Source organism: Geotrypetes seraphini, chromosome 1 (genome assembly GCF_902459505.1).
Source record: "Geotrypetes seraphini chromosome 1, aGeoSer1.1, whole genome shotgun sequence".
In the NCBI taxonomy this organism is placed as follows: Eukaryota; Metazoa; Chordata; class Amphibia; order Gymnophiona; family Dermophiidae; genus Geotrypetes; species Geotrypetes seraphini.
Window position 1 is genome coordinate 475,207,465 of NC_047084.1, and position 18,892 is coordinate 475,226,356.

At 41.3% G+C, this 18,892-nt stretch overlaps 1 protein-coding gene across 5 annotated transcripts in view; it reads right to left on the reverse strand.

Annotated features, from left to right (window-relative positions):
* The window catches only part of CBWD3 (COBW domain containing 3), a 144,790-nt gene that overhangs the window by 79,619 nt on the left and 46,279 nt on the right, over window positions 1–18,892 (reverse strand). For all 5 annotated transcript variants that reach the window (XM_033925029.1, XM_033925038.1, XM_033925020.1 and 2 more), the window contains exons 5-6: window positions 15,122–15,213; window positions 11,836–11,895 (exon numbers count right to left, since the gene is read on the reverse strand). In XM_033925029.1, the coding sequence (XP_033780920.1) occupies window positions 11,836–11,895; window positions 15,122–15,213 (152 nt within the window). The remainder of the gene's footprint in view (window positions 1–11,835; window positions 11,896–15,121; window positions 15,214–18,892) is intronic.

Here is an 18,892-nt window from a genome sequence, read left to right on the forward strand (position 1 = left end):
TGGCAGTGTTCCCCCCCCCCCAACATACCCGACCTATTCTTATCAATGAGTTAGTACACAGAACCATTCCTCACCTGATTTTAATTTGCCTGTAATTAGATTCTACAAAGAATTAACTTTAACTCTGAGTAAACCCTCTCAGATGTATGAACACATCCATTTTACTTACATATCCATTTGTGTACCAGCAAAATATATACCAGCATGGTCTTTATCAGTCTTCTCAGTCATTTTTATCAGCCCTGTGGAATGGAGAGTAGGAGATATCAGAAATAAAATAACTAGTATAAACAATAGCACACAATGAAAGGCCATAAAGAGAAGTCACTTTTGGTTGGTTAGTTTCTTTAGTTCTATGATAGTTCAAAGTAGCTTACAAAATATCATTCTCACCTGGACTTACTATCTGAGCTGCTTCTAGAAAAGATAAAACCACATATTAGAATGGAGGCTCTGTGGAATAGAGGGAAATGGGAGGCAGAGATAGGGAAAGAAATGTAAAAGACTAAGACAGAGTAAAGTCTCAAACATCTGCATAAGCGATAGGATAGTATAGAAAGGAAACGCTGCTCACCTGGACCTTCTTATACTCATGCACGCCTATGTAGCGTGAGACGTCATCATGGTGGGAAAACTTTCTCTATGCCCATTGGGCGCCGTTCGGGTGCGGTTCCTTAGCCCGCTTCCTAACCACGCCCATCACACCTCATTGGGTGTTGTACAGGGGGTGTTTTTGAACGTGTTCTATAAGTAGCCTGAAAAGATGGCTACACCTTGCAACATGGCTTCAAAGCGAAAATCGAATTTCTTGCATGGAGAGTTGCAGATCCTTGTGGCCCAAGTTGGGGCCAACTATGATTCCCTCTTTGGGAGGGAAGCTGATAGGATTGGGATAGAAGGCCAGCATGCTATCTGGAGAAGAATCTGCAGTGACATAGATGCTGTACACCATCAGGGCCGTGATATAGAGGCTCTGAAAAAACGGTGGCGTGCCCTGCGGAGAGAGGTCCGGCGGAAGCAGGAACGAATTAATGCGCAGGGTCCTTGCGGCAACCTCCAGCTGACTGTCCTGGAGAGTGAGGTGATGGACATAGTGGGTCCTGGAATAGGTCCTGTTGTGGGAGCCATTGATACTTCCCTGGGGCACCAAGGTAACATCACTTTACATAGAAGCCATTGACTTGTTGGTGTTTTTACTCATATTTTATATCTTTCTAAACTACAACAGTACTATACAACCAATGCAATTCATAGTAATATAATAAAAGCCATTGCCTGTTTTGATACTCTTGGAAGCCTAACATGTGGAATACGTTGCTAATGTTCCATATGTTAGCCTGCATAATACCTTGTAAATGACCGGATGTACAGTATTGTGACCTGTGATGCAATTCAAATGATGTTCTCAGATGTTACCGCTTTCAACTAATACCAATGTGTATTTTCTTGTCTTTTTGCAGAGGCGTCCCATCCTCCTTCTGCTGCTGCTAGGGATGAAGGGGATGAGGAGGAGGAGGAGGAGGAAGCAGTGGCTGGAACATCATACGCCACCCCTCCTCCTCAGAACACTGCTACACAAGCTGCACCGGCGCCCCCCCTTCATCCCCACGATGACAACAGGGCAGTAGAGGAGGGGGAAGAGTTGGAGGGGGAAGAAGAGGTGGATGAGGTTGGAGCCCTGGGGGAGGAAGATTTCCATCAGGGTGATGAGCTGGAGGCCCCCCCTGATGAGCTCCACCGTCAATTGGTGGAGGTGGGTGACCACCTCCACCAAAGACAAACTTTGCTCATCAGGGAGGTGGCTGAGATAAAAGAAGCCACACATGTAATGAACCAGCACCTGGCCTCCCTGGTGGCCGAGCAGTCTGCAACACGTGCTGTGCAGACTGCAATCCTGGAAGAACAGGCAGGGACTCGCCGGGCGCTGGAGAACATGTGTGGCATTCTTTCACAACTTCTCCCCCAGCTCATCACCCAGACTGCCTCCCATGGGGATCCTGGACCTCAATCCACCTCCCAGACCTCCTCCAGCCAGGCTCCCACCAGGCAAGGTTCCCCCCCGGCCACCCGTGGCCGGAGTCGAGGCCGTGGCCGGGGAAAGGGAAAAGGAAAGGACCGCCATTAGGACCCACTATGTCCTCTGAACACTCCCAGGCCAGTCATGCCGCATGGACCCTGGGGCTCCGCTGGACCTCCTCTGCATGTACACGCCACAGCCTCTATATCACGGTTCAGTCACTGCAGATCTTTCATCCAGATAGCATCCTGGCCTGAGTGCCAATCTTCATCAGCTTCAACTCCCATCGAGGGCATCATAGTTGGATAATAACTATTACACCCTTCCAAGGATCTGTAGCTCTCCAGGAGCCATGTTGCCGACTTCATCTTAAGGTGCAACCCGTTGCCATCTGTTGGCAGCCTGGACATTTGCCTGACTTCATCTTAAGGTGCAGCCCGTTGCCATCTGTTGGCAGCCTGGACATTTGCCTGACTTCATCTTAAGGTGCAACCCGTTGCCATCTGTTGGCAGCCTGGACATTTGCCTGACTTCATCTTAAGGTGCAACCCGTTGCCATCTGTTGGCAGCCTGGACATTTGCCTGACTTCATCCTTGTCACAGGAAATGAAAAACTTTTTTCTTTGAACCAGGAAGCATTTAATTATTAATTGCACACAGCACAGCGGGTTCTCTGAAGAAGCCTCCTTGGCAAAACGCATCTGAACCCTGCCGGACCATCGCTGTATGGACTTTTAAGTTAAGTTTGCTTGCACGTTTTGAAACTATATTTTTTGGAATCATTGAATACTCACCTATGTTATGGACATGCTAAACAGAATGAAGCACTTTCAATGACCAATCTCTTTAGGGGTTTGTTCCCCATCCTGAGTTTTTTGTATTCCATCCGTGGATTCTGAGCACCATCTGAGTTAAATAAGGTATTAAATACTTCTTCAGGCTTGTTCCCTTTTGTTTTTTGTGGTTGCATCCTATATTATGCATATTTCCATCTATTATGTACAACAGCAAGTCAATGGATTTATGTTTTACAATAAAATCCATCAAATAAATGAAACATATATAGCTGACAGTGTGTTTGTGTTTCAGCTTATATTGTATTCGTTAGGTGCTTCCCAGAGCTACATTGCTGTATCATGTGGTTTACAGAGGTATGTCCCAACAGTGTCATGAACGACCACTAGGCCAGTTAAGGGTTTGAGGATACCCCTAATGGATATGCATCGTGGTAGATTTGATGGCTGACACCTCCATTAGATGCAGGTCTCTCATGCATGCTCATTAGCGCTATCCCTTACAATCCTCTTATCCCACCTTTCACAACCTAGCTCCCTATGCATCAACATCTGTCCCTCTCTTTTGTTATTTTCCTTGATGCATACCAGGGGAGGGGAGGAGAGGGCTGGAACCTACATGCCATCTCTCCATTCCACCTCAAAACCTAGTGTTACTCCCTAATCTCCTTCCATCCCCAGTGGCAACCTTTCACCCTTTCTGTTAGCAAATACCCTTGCATCCCTAATCTCTCCTTGCCTCCATGACATCCTCCACCTCTTGCTTTTATCTTTTCTCATTCAAGACTACTATCCAGCATATCTCTGCTCCCCCCTCCTCCAAGTCTGGCCATATCTAGACACCTCTCCTGCATTCAACTTAAGAATCTCATTTTTTTTTTTTCCCATTATATTTTTATTTTCAAATTTCATAAAAAGTGTACAGAATAATAAAATACATTTGATATATGCATGGTATCACTTTTATATCTAATACAATGTATGTCTGAATTTGATTTTCCCCTACACCCTCCCCCCACCCCTTCACCACTTTAATATAATATTTTCAAATTTTATAAAAGTATATAACATATTAGGATACAATTGATAATTATTCAATAACATATTTATATCTAAAATAATATATTCTGGATAAATTTTATTCATTTTCCCTCCCCCCACCCTTCTATTATCTCTTAATCATTTGTTACATTTTGTATCATATATTATAATATATTATATATAAATTGTTTTCCTTACCCCCCCTATATGTGTGTCATAAGAAAATCTCTAAAAGAAGAAAGGAAGAAAAAGTATTCTATTATTTAATCATTACAGTATTTTGTCAATGGCCCCCATATTTTTATAAAATTATTATATGTCCCCTTTTGTATTGATATTGTTCTTTCCATTTTAAAAACATGGCATATTGTATTCCACCAAAATGTGTAGTTTAGGTTGTTATAATTTTTCCAATTGTTAGTTATATGTTGAATGGCAACCCCTGTCATAATTAATAAAAGTTTATTATTTTCTGGTGAAATTTGACTTTTTTTTCTCATCATTGTTCCAAATAAAATTGTATCATATGATATTGCAATATGATTTTCCATTAATTTATTAATTTGTGGCCAAATTGAATTCCAAAATATTTTAATATAAGGACAGTAGTATAATAAATGATCTAATGTTCCTGGTTCTAAATTACAGTGCCAGCATCTATTAGACTTAGAACTGTCTAGTTTTTGTAAACGAGTAGGGGTCCAAAAAGCTCTATGTAATAAAAAGAACCATGTTTGTCTCATAGATGCTGACACTGTACATCCCATTCTCCAAGACCAAATTAGTGGCCATTGAGATGCATTAATTTGATGTCCAATCTCAATGCTCCAAATGTCTCTTAGACCATTTTTTGGTTTTTTAATTAAATATCCAGATATTAATTTATACCACAATGCGGCTTGATGTCCTAGGAAGTCTGCTTTAAAGCATAAGAACTTTAAACTATATTGATTGTTTAATGATTTCCATTCAGGGAACCCAACCTGAATGGCCTGCTTCAATTGCAACCATTTAAAACTTTGTGTTTTATTAAGACCAAATCTATGTTGCAATTGTGAAAAATCCAGCAGTTTACCTTCTGAAATAATATCATCTAGAGATCTAATTCCTGCATTAATCCAGTTCTTCCAAAGGATTTGGGCTCCGCCTACTTTGATCTTGGAGTTTATCCATATGGATTGATTAGTTGATTTATATATTGGGATGGATGTTAATTTATCAATAAATCTCAATGTTTTCCAAGTATCCATTATTATTTTATTTTCTCTGTATCTTTTAGGTATATTAATACTTGGTAAATGAACTAAATTTAGGGGAAACATAAGGCGCCATTCCAAATATAACCAATCTGGTGCATTATCTATAAGTTCTGGGAGGATCCAATACATACCCTGACGTAGAATATAGGCTTGATGGTACCTATAGAAATTTGGAAAATTTACCCCTCCCTCCTTAATTGATTTTTGTAAGGTTACTAAAGCTATTCTAGGTGTTTTACCAAGCCAAAGAAATTTTGTTAAAATTTTATTAAGTTTCTTATAAAAGGACCCCTGAAAATAAATAGGTATCATACTCATTTGGTAGCAAACCACAGGCAACATCATCATTTTAATAGTTTGAACTCTGCCCCACCAAGATATATGTAATGGGTTCCATTGTTCACATAACTCCGTTACTTTTTTTAATACATATTTTTCATTTTCTTTTACAGTATCTTCAATTGTTTTTTTAACTTGAATGCCTAGATATTTAAATCCTTCTTCTTTCCATATGAATGGAAAAGTATCAAATAATCCTTTTACACAGTAAACATTCAAGGGTATAATTTCAGATTTATTCCAATTAATTTTATAACCTGAAAATTTGCCAAACTTATCAATTAATTCCAATAAAGAAGATAAGGTAGACTCTGGATTTCTCAAATAAAGTAAAATATCATCAGCATAAGCCGAAATTTTATATTCCATATCTGAATATGGAATTCCTTGTATCTCCCTCGTTTGCTGTATTGCTAACAATAAGGGTTCTAATACAACATCAAATAACAAAGGAGATAAAGGACAACCTTGTCTAACTCCCCTCTGCAATTGAAAACCATCAGATATCTTATTATTAATATTTAATCTTGCAATCGGGAAGCTATACAATGTTTTTACCATTTGTATAAATCCAGAACCTATACCAAACCATTCTAAAGCCTGATACATAAAGTTCCATTCTACCCTATCAAATGCTTTCTCGGCATCTAAAGAAACTGTAAATGCCGGTTCATCCATTTTTTTTGATAAGTTTAGCATGTGAAATAATAGTCTAGAGTTATTGGAGGAATGTCTTTTAGCAACGAAACCCGTTTGATGCATATCTATAATATGTGGGAGAGCTTTGGCTAATCTCAAAGCCAAAATTTTCGCCAAAAGTTTATTATCAACGTTTATCAAAGATATAGGCCTGTAGTTTGAAACCAAAGTAGGATCTTTATTTGGCTTAGGTAAAACAATTATTATTGATTCAGCCATAGTACCTTTTATATTACCTTTTATAAGTTGTGTCTGATATAATTTTAATAAATGTGGGGAGAGGATATTTTGAAATGTTTTATAAAATTCTACTGTGTAACCATCACCACCTGGAGCGGATCCAACTCTAAGAGATCTCAATGCTGTTTCTAATTCTTTTAATGATATAGGTTCTTCTAAACTTCGTTTTATATGATCAGGAATTTTAGGTCCATTTATTAAATCTAAAAATTTTTTTCCATCTTTTTGTTTCCCCAAATAAGGTTCGGAAGAATATAGATCCTTATAAAAATTTAAAAATTGTTTTAATATTATATTTGTTTGATTTGTTATTATACCATTATCATCTTTTATTCCATTAATATTAGTTCTTCTTTTTTTTGCCTTAAGATAATTTGCTAATAATTTTCCCGCCTTATTAGAATTTCCATAATACACCGTTTGTTTGGAAAACAAATCTTTTCTTATCATTTTTGAAGTTAATTCATTATATTTACCTTTTACTTTCAAAAGAGCTTGCAAAACTTCATATTCCCATTTACTTATCAATTTAGCTTCTAATATTTTTATTTCTTTTTCTAATTCTATATATTGTTTTTTAATTTGTTTCCTAATAAAAGCTGAATATGATATGATATTACCCCTCATAGTTGTTTTAAATGCATCCCATACATTCTCTATAGATGTATCTTCCACTAAATTTATTTGAAAAAATTCATTAATTTGTGTTTTAAAATTTTCTAAAAATTTGTCATCCACAAGCAATGCATTATCAAATCTCCAAAGAGGTCTATTATTTTCTAATTGATCTAATTGTAATTCTATCCATATTCCCGCATGATCCGAAATGATAATAGGATCAATGGAGGCTTTAATCACTTGTTGCACTTTATTTGTTGAAACAAAAATATAATCTATTCTTGAAAATGATTTATGAACCTGTGAACAAAATGAATATTCCCGATCATTAAAATGAAGAATACGCCATATATCTTTCAAATCACATGATTGAACCAAATTATCTAGACCTAAAGATTTAATATTTTTACCTGGTTTTTTATCCAATAATGGATCCATTACAGCATTAAAATCTCCAGCCACCACTAAATTAGAGGCAGCCAGTGGTAATAACATATTTTGTAGCTTTTTGAAAAATTCTGATTGATTCGAATTAGGGGCATATATATTAAATAACGTCAGGGTATCATTTCCCATACCTATATCGATATGTATCCATCTTCCATGTGGATCTGAATTTTTTACTTTTATATTGGCCATACATTTTTTATTTATAAGGATTGCAACCCCTGCTTTTTTACCCACTGCTGGAGCAAAAAAACATTCTTTTATCCATCCACCTGATAATTTCTGTGATTCCTTCTTATTAAGATGGGTCTCTTGCAGACAGTAAATATCTGCTTTTTGTTTTTTTAAAAATGTTAATATTTTTTCCCTTTTAATTACGTGATTCAGGCCATTGACATTAATAGAATATATTTTAAGAGACATTATATATTTTAATACTTTTCATTATCTTATTCCTCCCTTCCTCCTTCATATTTAATATCCAAAAAATTTTCTTCATGACACACATATTTAACCCTAATGTATCTCCCTTAATTATTCTAATAAATATTCTACTTATCCCTCCCTTTCCCACCCAATACATTGGCTGCTTAAGGATACACATTGGAGTTGTAATCCCAACAATCTCCCCATTCCAGGCAATCAATATTCAATTGTTTAAACAAATTTCCCTTCTATCTATCTATATTGATCTTTTATATTTATTTAAATATTTTCCATAACATTTTATCAATGTATCATTTTCCATTTAACAATATATTAATTTGTATTTCCTTAGTATTATGATTTCAACATATATTTATTTTAAACATATATGCAGTGTATTATTTAATAATTTTCCTGTATTCTGTTCTTTCTTTCATATAATTATTATTGTCTTTTCTTTGTATTGTTTTCCTCCTTTGATGATAGTTTCCACTTCTTATAGGAGTTGAATATAACATTTCTCCATTTAAACATGGCATACGTTGTTAGTTTTGATCGTGGTAAAGTATACATTTCTGAAATGGTGAAGAAATGGCAGAAAGCGGTATAAGCAAATCCAAACTGCTATAAGCACAAGAAAGCATTTGTAGCTCAACACGCTAATGCTCCTTTTCTGAGCTTTGCCATCTAAAACTCCCCAGTTCGACTCCCACCTTTGCTAATTTTAATAAGGTCCTAGTTTTTTGCTATTAGCTCTTATAACATTTCCCTTTGCAGGCAAACCTATTTTCAACTTACCATGGCTGGGACATCCTAAGCAGTGATGAGAGCACATTAACCAGGCAATCCACAAATGTCATCTTGCTGTCAGAGGAAAGGTTTCCTCTCATCACTGCTTAGGATGTCCGAGCCATGGTAAGTTGAAAATAGGTTTGCCTGCAAAGGGAAATGTTATAAGATCTAATAGGAAAAAACAAGGACCTTATTAAAATGAGCAAAGGTGGGAGTCAAACCGGGGAGTTTTAGATGGCAAAGCTCAGAAAAGGAGCATTAGCGTGTTGAGCTACAAATGCTTTCTTGCGCTTATAGCAGTTTGGATTTGCTTATACCGCTTATTGTTTCTTCACCATTTCAGAAATGTATACTTTACCACGATCAAAACTAACAACGTATGCCATGTTTAAATGGAGAAATGTTATATTCAACTCCTATAAGAAGTGGAAACCATCATCAAAGTGCACCTGGAAGGCTGATACGCCACAAGTAAAATACAGGCTGGGATTTGAACCCTCAAAGGCCGCACGATTGGTAGAGAGTGCCTTTCCTCACTGACCCACACCTCCAATTCCTCTCGTTCCCTTGTCATATCATATCTTAGTGAAGTGCTAAGGGAAAAGGAGTTTAGCTATAATGTCATAGTAGGCTGAGACAAAAGAGTGTTAGCTCAATGGCTAAAAGCGCTGCTTTCACTGAGCCCCAAACCCATATTCCCAAGTGTGCTTGAATGCATGTGAGGTGGAGCTCCGTTTTTCTCACACGCTAATCTTCATTCTAAGCACTGTACTAATGCATATAGGACTGTAAATAATCTGTTCCGTTTAGGCGTTATTTGTGCTGCAATTCTTTAATACATATTTCATATTTGTTTTCTACTTGAAAACGTTCCAAATCTTTAGGCATTCCTTTGCTTAAACTTATTTGAGTTCATCCTGATATGATACCTAATGAAGCACAGACAGCTCAGTCAAACAGCTGTAGCTCTATCAGTTAGGAGCCCAGCCTATGCTGCTAACATCCAGAGGTTGTGGGTTCAACACCCACCACGTCTTTTAATTGTGGCATATTACTTTGGAAGATGCAGATTGATGAGGTCACAATGAGGTCAGTTTTGTGCAACTGAACACCTCCATTTTGCAATGAGGGAAGCTGGAATGTTAAGGTGTGTATCTGTTTATTCTCTTTTTAAGTGCTGATAATGTGTGCTGGTTTTTCTTTGCTTTCAAAAGAGAGCCGATTGCAGTGCTGTTTGTTGAGACAAAAAAGGGGGTTGTAAAAGCCATGGGAATATTATATTATGGTTTGGGCTGAAATGTGGTTTGTTATCCATGCAATATAATGTGTTCCATTGTTATGGTGTCATTATATTTATTAGGACAGAGAAAAGATGAAACATACCTATTGAAATTTACTATTGGAATTATTGATAAAAAATACAGTAGACGTCTGCCTCGCGTGTAACAAAGAGCCGCAATTACGATAGTTGAAACGGCATTGAAATCCAAGTTAGACCAGGGTTTCTTACGTCTACATAATTCACGAGAGTTAGACGCACGCGTTCGCCCAGGTAGCGCCTATCCAGCGTCCCCACTTGGCACGCCCATAGACCGCCCACGGAACGCCCACGTCCAGAGCTGCAGACGGGACTATGCTTTCGATAGACGTTAGTTCCTTATGTACTACTTAGGGACGTCTATGTGTCGTCTATTACCCAATTAACATTAATTAAGACCCTTAACTCCATGATTATTCACTTATATCCGACGTCCAAAGCACGCCTAAGTTAAACGCAGTAATAGAGAATTTAGGCCTTTATGTAAAATTTGAAAATAAAAAATAATGGGAAAAAAAAAAAAAAGAAGACTGGATGTGAGACACAATGAACCTTATGAGCCTAAATCACAGCAGTTCCCAGTTAAGAAGCAGTGTGCAGTACTGAAAGTGATTTACAAATTCCTGCTCTGTAAGGAGCATATTAACTACTGGACCATGTCTTCAGATGCTGTGTCATTTTAACCATACTGATGCGCCCAAGTACCAGCATCATCCAACCAACCACTGCACATGTCAGGAACAAAGACTCCTTTTCAAGATTATGAAGTAGCACTGCTTACTGCACTCTTTCCTGCTAGTGCTGCCACAGATCCACCCACTGCAAATCACAAAATAGCAGAATACACTACAGACACCTGCTGCTGAAAGCTAAACATGCACCAAATAAGTCATACCTCCAGAAAGACCATACATCCTCTGAAGACACGTTTAATTGAATATCGGAGTAGGCTTCACTGTAGGGACTCCTCAGCACCCATTGTGTCTCACTATCTCCGTTTCTACCGTGAATTGAATATTTACAGTTCTGCATTTTTTGGGGAAACTGTACATCCCTTACGTCAAGAGAGAGATCTCAATTCTATACTTTTGCCAATTTACACATTGAATACTATTTTATCAAATGGCTTAAATCATGAAATTGATGGTGATCACAAGTTTGTTAATGGGATGTTGTTTCTTTGTGTGCATTAACATTATCATATGTTTTGTTTGTCACACATATATATATATATCTTTGGTATATGTATCATTCATTATATTTATATGCATTTATTTATTTGTTTACTTGATTGGCCTCTGGCATTCATTTACTTGTTTGGCTTAGGAAAAAAAAAAATAATTTTTATATGATGTGTTTTAATATGTTGTGTTATGTTTTTATGTTTAGTGACCCCCTGATGCAGGCGTTCCTCAAACGAAGAAACACAGTGCTGTGTCGGGTCCACAGCTTCTGCTTGTGTCCTTTTATGAAATAAACAAGTTGGTTTTACATCAGTGTTCTTCAGTGGAGTGCTCATTGTCCGTTCCCACTTCCTTTTATACTAGTTATCAGTCCTTTTGGCACGAAAGACTAACTCTACAATCTGTTTTCACTAAAGGAAAATAAGATAAACCCTGTACCTAAGATCATTCAACATAAGACTAGTTTAACATTTTGCAAGCCCAAAAAGTGTAAGCAAATTCCACAGTGCTAAGGCTGACCATACACTTCCACATCCATTCAGAACATGGGAGATGTAGCCCAGAGCTGTACAGGTCATCCAACACATATATCACCAAGACTTCCAAGCCATTGAAACTAAAATAATAATAATAATGTGACAACAAAAAAACATCTGCTTACCATCCAGATATATGTCGCTTCCTAATTCAGCATCAATCCAAAACATGGAGGCCACAGCACCTGGGAACATAAGAAAAGTGAAGAGAGATAAAAAAGGAAACAGTAGAACCTGATGAGGAGAAAGCCTGACTTCAGTGTCAGGCAAGATAGTGGAAACTATTATAAAGAATAAAATTACCGAATACCAGAGCAGATAAAAATCAATGATTTTTTTTTTAATTGGATTTTATTATTTTACTAGTGTTTAAGCCCGTTAACATTAACGGGTGCTAGTAAAGCCTCCTTCCCTCACATGTCCCCTATTTTCAGCCCCAGTTCCAAACCCATTTTTACCCCCCCAGCCCCCTTCTCCCATCTATTCCCTTTCAGCCCGAGCCCCCTTTTCTCACCAGCAGCATTTCCCTCCCCACTCCACTTCCCTGCTCCCCCTGTCCCTCTTCCCTGCTCCAACGGTCCAGTAGCACCTCTTCCCTGCTCCCCCTGTCCCTCTTCCTTGCTCCCCCGGTCCAACAGCACCTCTTCCTGGCGGACTGCAAGTCGGGAGCACTGGCTGCTCGGAGCTGCAGGCGTCATCCTGAGAGCCTGCCTTGCGGGCGGGCGTCCGTGGCGTTTTCTTCAGTTGGCGCGCGGTGGTTGCACGGGTGGAGCTGTGCACCGGGCCTTTTTGGCAGCGTCGGCACGTGTTCTCGGGCTGCCTTCGGGGCTCCATGTCTGTGCTGCTTGTCTTGGAGGGTTATGTCGGGGCGGGGCTCCTGTGCGCAATTCCCTTGTGGTCGGCACTGTGTTGGGGCTTCTGCTGGGCAGTGACCTGTTGGCTCGGTGTCGTGCACGTGTGAGGAGTGACAGGGCGGCGGGCAGGGAGAGAGCTTGCCTGTGCTTCCTCCAGCGGTTGGTGAGCGAGGACGGGAGGAGTGGAGTGGCCAGACTGTTCCCTGTCGCCGCGTTCTAAAATAGAATCCAGCCACGGATCAGAAAACACGGCGGCAGGGAACATTATATAGGATGTATGTCTTTCTTTCTCTCTCCATGGCCCTTTTCTTTCTGTCTCTCTCCCTTGCCCACTGTCTGTCGTTTATTTATTTTTTTTTTGTTTCTCTCTTTCTTTTCTTGGCTTCTGGCTGTCTTGTCTTTATTTCTGTCTATCTCTCTCCCTTTCTGTCTGTCTCTCTGTCCCCCTGTCTGTATATCATTCTTTCTCTCTTTATCCTTGGCCGCTAGCCGTCTGTATGTCTTTTTTTCTTTCTCTCTCTCTCCTTGGCCGCTGTCTGTCTCTGTATTTTTTTTCTTTCTCTCTCTCTCTCTCCTTGGCTGCTGGCTGTCTGTTTTTCTGTCTGTCTGTCTTTCTGGCATCCTGTCTGTCTGTCATTCTTTCTTTCTATCTGTCTCTCTGACCCCTTGTCTGTTTGTCTTTCCTTCTGTCTGTCTTTCCCCCTTTCTGTCTATCTCTCTGGCCCTCTGTCTGTCTGTGATTCTTTCTTTCTCTCTGTCTCCTTGGCCGCTGTCTATCTGTCTGGTTTTTTTCTTTCTCTCTCTGTCCTTGGCTGCTGGCTGTCTGTCTTTCTGGCCCACTGTCTGTCTGTCATTCTTTCTTTATTTCTCTCTCTCTTTCCTTGGCCGCTGTGTGGATGGCTGTCTTTCTTTCTGTCTGTCTTTCTGCCTGGCCCCCTGTTTATCTTTCTGGCTGTCTCTCTGCCTGGCCCCCTGTCTCTCTCCCTAGCCCCCAGTTTTTGTTTGTCTGTCTCTCTGCCTGGCCCCCTGTTTTTCTGTCTCTCTGTCTTTCTGCCTGACCCCTGCCTTTCTTTCTGTCTCTCTCTCTTTCCTTTGCCACTGTATGGATGGCTGTCTTTCTTTCTGTCTGTCTGTCTGGCCCCCTATTTATCTTTCTGTCTGTCTCTCTCCCTGGCCCCCATTTTTTGTTTGTCTGTCTCTCTGTCTTTCTGCCTGGCTCCCTGTTTTTCTTTCTCTCTGCCTGGCCCCCTGCCTGTATTTCTCTGTCACTTCTGGCCCCTTCTCTCTGTCGGCCTCCCAGCACACCCCTCCCTCCAAAGTAGCCCCCTTTCCCTCTCCCCCTCCACTTCCCTGAGCCGTATTTTTTTTTTTTTTTTACTTTGTAACAGCGGCTGCACACCCCGGAACCGACACTCCACCAACAGGAGAGAAAATGCCGGCACTGCCGCTTGAAACCGCCACCGCCACTCTCCTGCCGGTCCACAAACCGCCAAATGCTCCTGAAGATGACCGCGCTGACAAAACTCCACAGTCACGTGCCTTCAGCAACCGCGCGCGCCTCCAGCCCCTGCAAGCGCTGTGAGGTGTCAATTAGAATACTGCCACAGAAGCACACCTCATGGCGCCAGGACTCACGATTTTTCAAGAGCGCATGTGCGCTCTAGCGTTTTATTATTATTGATTTAAATCAGAATCTTTTACATAAAATGTTTTTGTTTCTTTTAGGAAAAATCTGTCTAAAGATAGTTTTCTGTTTAAGATTCATTATAGTCGAAAAGTTATACATCATGAAATAAGAATTAGTTTTTAATTATGTAGCATGAGGCTGTATATTCATGCAATGTTTAAATTTTTTGGTAAATGAATTCCATTAATCCATACATAATGTCATAGGCATGATTTAAATCAAGTCTTTCTGACTAGTGATTTATCCTGTCGGCTCACGCTAAAAACTTTTAGCACAACTTGATAAAAGGGGCCCTTGGTTTGCTGGATCATGACATTTTGCTTTCCTGTTTAGATTCATTGAGTTTATCTGGGGTAGTAATTTATTGGTTTCAAGGGTTTCTAAAATTTCATACTTTATCAGATTTTTTTGGAGGGGAAGTGCTGTCCAATTCTTGGCAAAACCCTTGCGGAGTTCCACAGGGATCTTCTTTATCCCCATTGCTTTACAATTTTTATCTTTTCTCTTTGGGTTTGGTTGGTTAATTGTGGGATAAAGATGTACAGCTATGTGAACGATATTACTGTGGTATTACCTATCCCTCGGCTGTCCTTTAATGAAGTTGGGAGAGCTGAAAATGTTTTGAAGATTGTTAAGCAATGGATGGTTGATTATCAGCCACTACTAACAACTGGCCAGCGCTGAATATTGACTTAGCCAGTAAATTACTGCCAGCCAAAAATAAAAAATTGGATATTCAATGCCAGCCATTGGAAATAGCCCATCATTGGATATCCAGCCTCACTGCTGACCACGGGACTTAGCCAGGCTGCCTTCCATGGTCTGAATATCAGCCCAAAAGCTTTTTAAAAAGGTGGATTATATAGTTACCTGGATCAGCTAAGCCTGTAGTTTCCAAGAGGATATAATCAAACTTCCCTTTCTTCTGCATCAGGTTCTCAATAGCCTTTAAACCATTATCCCTGAAGAAAAACAATGTGAAATGAGCATTACCCAAAATGCAAATACAACCTGCACACTTACCCCAAAATTCTGTATATTGCACCGTAAACTGTGTGCACAAATCAGTGCAAACAGCTGATATGCATGCACAACTTAATTGTTTAACAAGCCTAATCAGCACTGATAATTGTCAATTACCTTATAATTGACACTAATGAGAAGTTACGCAAAAACATGGTAGGCATATTCTATAAAGTGCTGTGTGCTAGTTCTAGTGTGTAAATCTGAAAAGGAAGGATGGCCAAGGAGCATCATGAGTGGATCATGGGAGTTCCTAAAATGTATATGCACTGTTATAGAAAGCAAAGTTGCTTACCTGTAGGTGTTCTCTGTAGACAGCAGGGGAATGCAGCCACACTTGCCCGCCCTCCATCCCCTCGTCTCCTCTTCTATTGCTAGGAACAAAACTGACAGGCAGAAGGGAGGGGCTCTAGTAGGGCAATCCTGCACATGCTCAGTAAGCTCAAAAGCTTACTATAGCTAGGGGAGAGTACCGACATCATTAGGCTCAGTCAGAGACTTCACCACCAAGTGGGGCTGCATATCCCTTGCCTGTCTCCGGAGAATATGCCTGATTTGTGCATAAATTAGGTGCACCTAAAGTTATGACATGCACTGTTTCTTAGCATGATTCTATAAGGTGCATATACCTTTTATAGAATCGCGTTGTTATTCTAGTTGGTGCCAATTTTTGGGCACCATATATAGAATATGGCCCTCATTATAAGACAGAACCAGGAATCACATAATTTCTAAGCTACCAAGATAGATGGATAGATTGTTTTTCATTTCATCTATAATTTATGTACCATTAATCTCAAACTAATATAATCTAATCTAGTCATATAGGGCTCCTTTTATAAAGCCACAGTGGTGATTCCCCTTGGCAAATGCATCGAAGCACTTCAATCCCTATGGGCTTTGGTGCATTTGCCATGGAAGAATCACTCTCACGGGTTATAAAAATGGCCTATATAGTCACCAAATGCAGCTGAAGGTAATTACAAAAAAATGATAGGCCATAATTCCATAATAAACAGTCAAAACAATAACTAAGTAAGCGGGTGACTGGGTGATGGGGAAGCTAGATATTGGGGAGTCCCTGGACATCGTGTACCTGGACTTTAGCAAAGCATTTGATAGCGTACCACACCGCAGGTTGCTGAGCAAGATGAGTTCTATAGGATTAGGTGACACATTGACGAAAGGGTTGGGAACTGGCTTGGAGGTAGGCTTCAAAGGGTGGTGGTGAACGACACACCCTCTGAAATGACGGAGGTGATAGTGGAGTGCCACAGGGCTCGGTCTTGGGCTCAATCCTATTCAACATCTTTATAAGGGACTTGGCAGAAGGGCTTAGGGGTAAAAAGCACAGTTACTTACCGTAACAGGTGTTATCCAGGGACAGCAGGCAGATATTCTCACATGTGGGTGGGTGACGTCATCTACGGAGCCCCAGCGCGGACAGCTTTTCAAGCAAACTTGATTGAAGTTTCAAGTTTGCTACACTGCACCATGCATGTGCATGCCTTCTTGCCCACTAGAGGGCGCATCCCACCTCGTGGTCCTCAGTTCCATGACTAGCAAAGAAGCCATCCCCGGGGAGGCGGGCGGGTTGTGAGAATATCTGCCTGCTGTCCCTGGATAACACCTGTTACGGTAAGTAACTGTGCTTTATCCCAGGACAAGCAGGCAGCATATTCTCACATGTGGGTGACCTCCAAGTCAACCAAAAAAGGGCAGGTGGGAGGATGGCAAGTTAGGAAAACAGATTACGTAACACCGACTGGCCAAAACGGCCGTCGCTTCTGGACAAAGCATCCAGACAGTAGTGGGAGGTGAATGTATGAACCGAAGACCAAGTGGCAGCTTTACATATGTCCTCCACAGGAGTAGAACGGAGGAAAGCAACAGAAGCTGCCATCGCCCTGATCTTATGCCCCGTAACTCGACCTGGGGGCGGAAGACCAGCCTGAGCGTAGCAAAAAGAAATACAAGCAGCCAACCAGTTGGACAAGGTGCGCTTGGAAACAGGATGTCCTAAACGATTCGGATCAAAGGACAAAAACAATTGAGGAACCTTCCGATGAGACCTGGTACGTTGGAGATAAAATGCCAACACCCTATTACAGTCAAGCGTGTGGAGCGCCGTCTCGCCATGATGGGAGTGGGGCTTAGGAAAAAACACAGGAAGGACAATGGACTGATTGAGGTGGAAATCAGACACAACCTTAGGTAAGAATTTGGGATGGGTGCGAAGAACCACCTTATCATGATGGAAAACAGTAAAAGGCGGGTCCGCAACCAAAGCTTGCAACTCACCAATCCGACGAGCAGATGTGAGGGCAATCAGAAAAACCACTTTCCAAGTCAAAAATTTCAAAAGAGACTTGTCGATCGGCTCAAATGGAGTTTCATCAGTTGAACTAAGACCACATTCAAATCCCAAACGACGGGAGGAGGCTTCAGAGGGGGACAGATTTTTATAAGACCCTTCATGAAACGTGTCACCAGAGGATGAAGCGAAAGAGCGCGGCCGTCCAAGTGCCGATGGAAGGCCAAAATGGCACTGAGATGTACTCGAACAGAAAACGTATTCAAACCAGATTTAGACAGATGTAACAAATAGTCCAGCACCGAAGACACCGGGACCGAACCCGGATCCAGGCGGCGCGAGGAACACCAGGTGGAAAACCTGGTCCATTTCTGGGAATAACAAAGCCTAGTCGAGATCTTGCGCGAGGCTTCTAGAACTTCCCTCACGGATTGAGAAACCGGGAGCGAAGTCAAGGAGCAAGGAACCAAGCAGTCAGGTGTAACGACTGAAGATTGGGATGCAATAGCGAACCCCGACTCTGAGACAGCAGAGATGGAAACACAGGCAGAAGCAGAGGCTCCCTGACACTGAGTTGAAGAAGCAGGGAGAACCAGTGTTGACGAGGCCACCGAGGCGCAATGAGGATCATAGTGGCTTTGGACGATTTGAGGCGCACCAACGTCCTCAAGATCAGAGGAAACGGAGGAAACGCGTAAAGGAACCTCCCTTCCCAGTCGAGAAGAAAGGCATCGGCTTCTAGACGGTCCAGGGAGTACATCCGAGAACAATACAGGGATAGTTTGTGAGTCTCCGGAGAGGCAAACAGGTCCACCTGCGGAGTCCCCCAGCGGTGGAAGACCTCGCGCAGGACTCTGGAGTTGAGCGACCACTCGTGCGGCTGAAGCAGCCGACTGAGTTTGTCTGCCAAACAGTTTCGTTCTCCTTGGATATAGACTGCCTGTAGGAAGATGTTCTGGGAGATCGCCCAGTTCCAAAGGCGCAGAGCCTCCCTGCAAAGGGACCAAGAGCCCGTCCCACCTTGCTTGTTGACATAATACATGGCCACCTGATTGTCCGTGCGCACGAGGACTACTTGATTGCGGAGTAGGTGGCCGAATGCTCGGGCCGCCAGAAAGATGGCACGAAGCTCCAATACATTGATATGACAGCGACGGTCCTCCGCCGACCACAGGCCCTGGGTCCGCAGACCGTCGAGGTGGGCCCCCCACGCATACTCCGAGGAGTCCGTGGTCAGAACCTTGCCATGTGGCGGGACGAGAAAGAGCAAACCCCCGGAAAGATTCGAAGAGTCGGTCCACCAA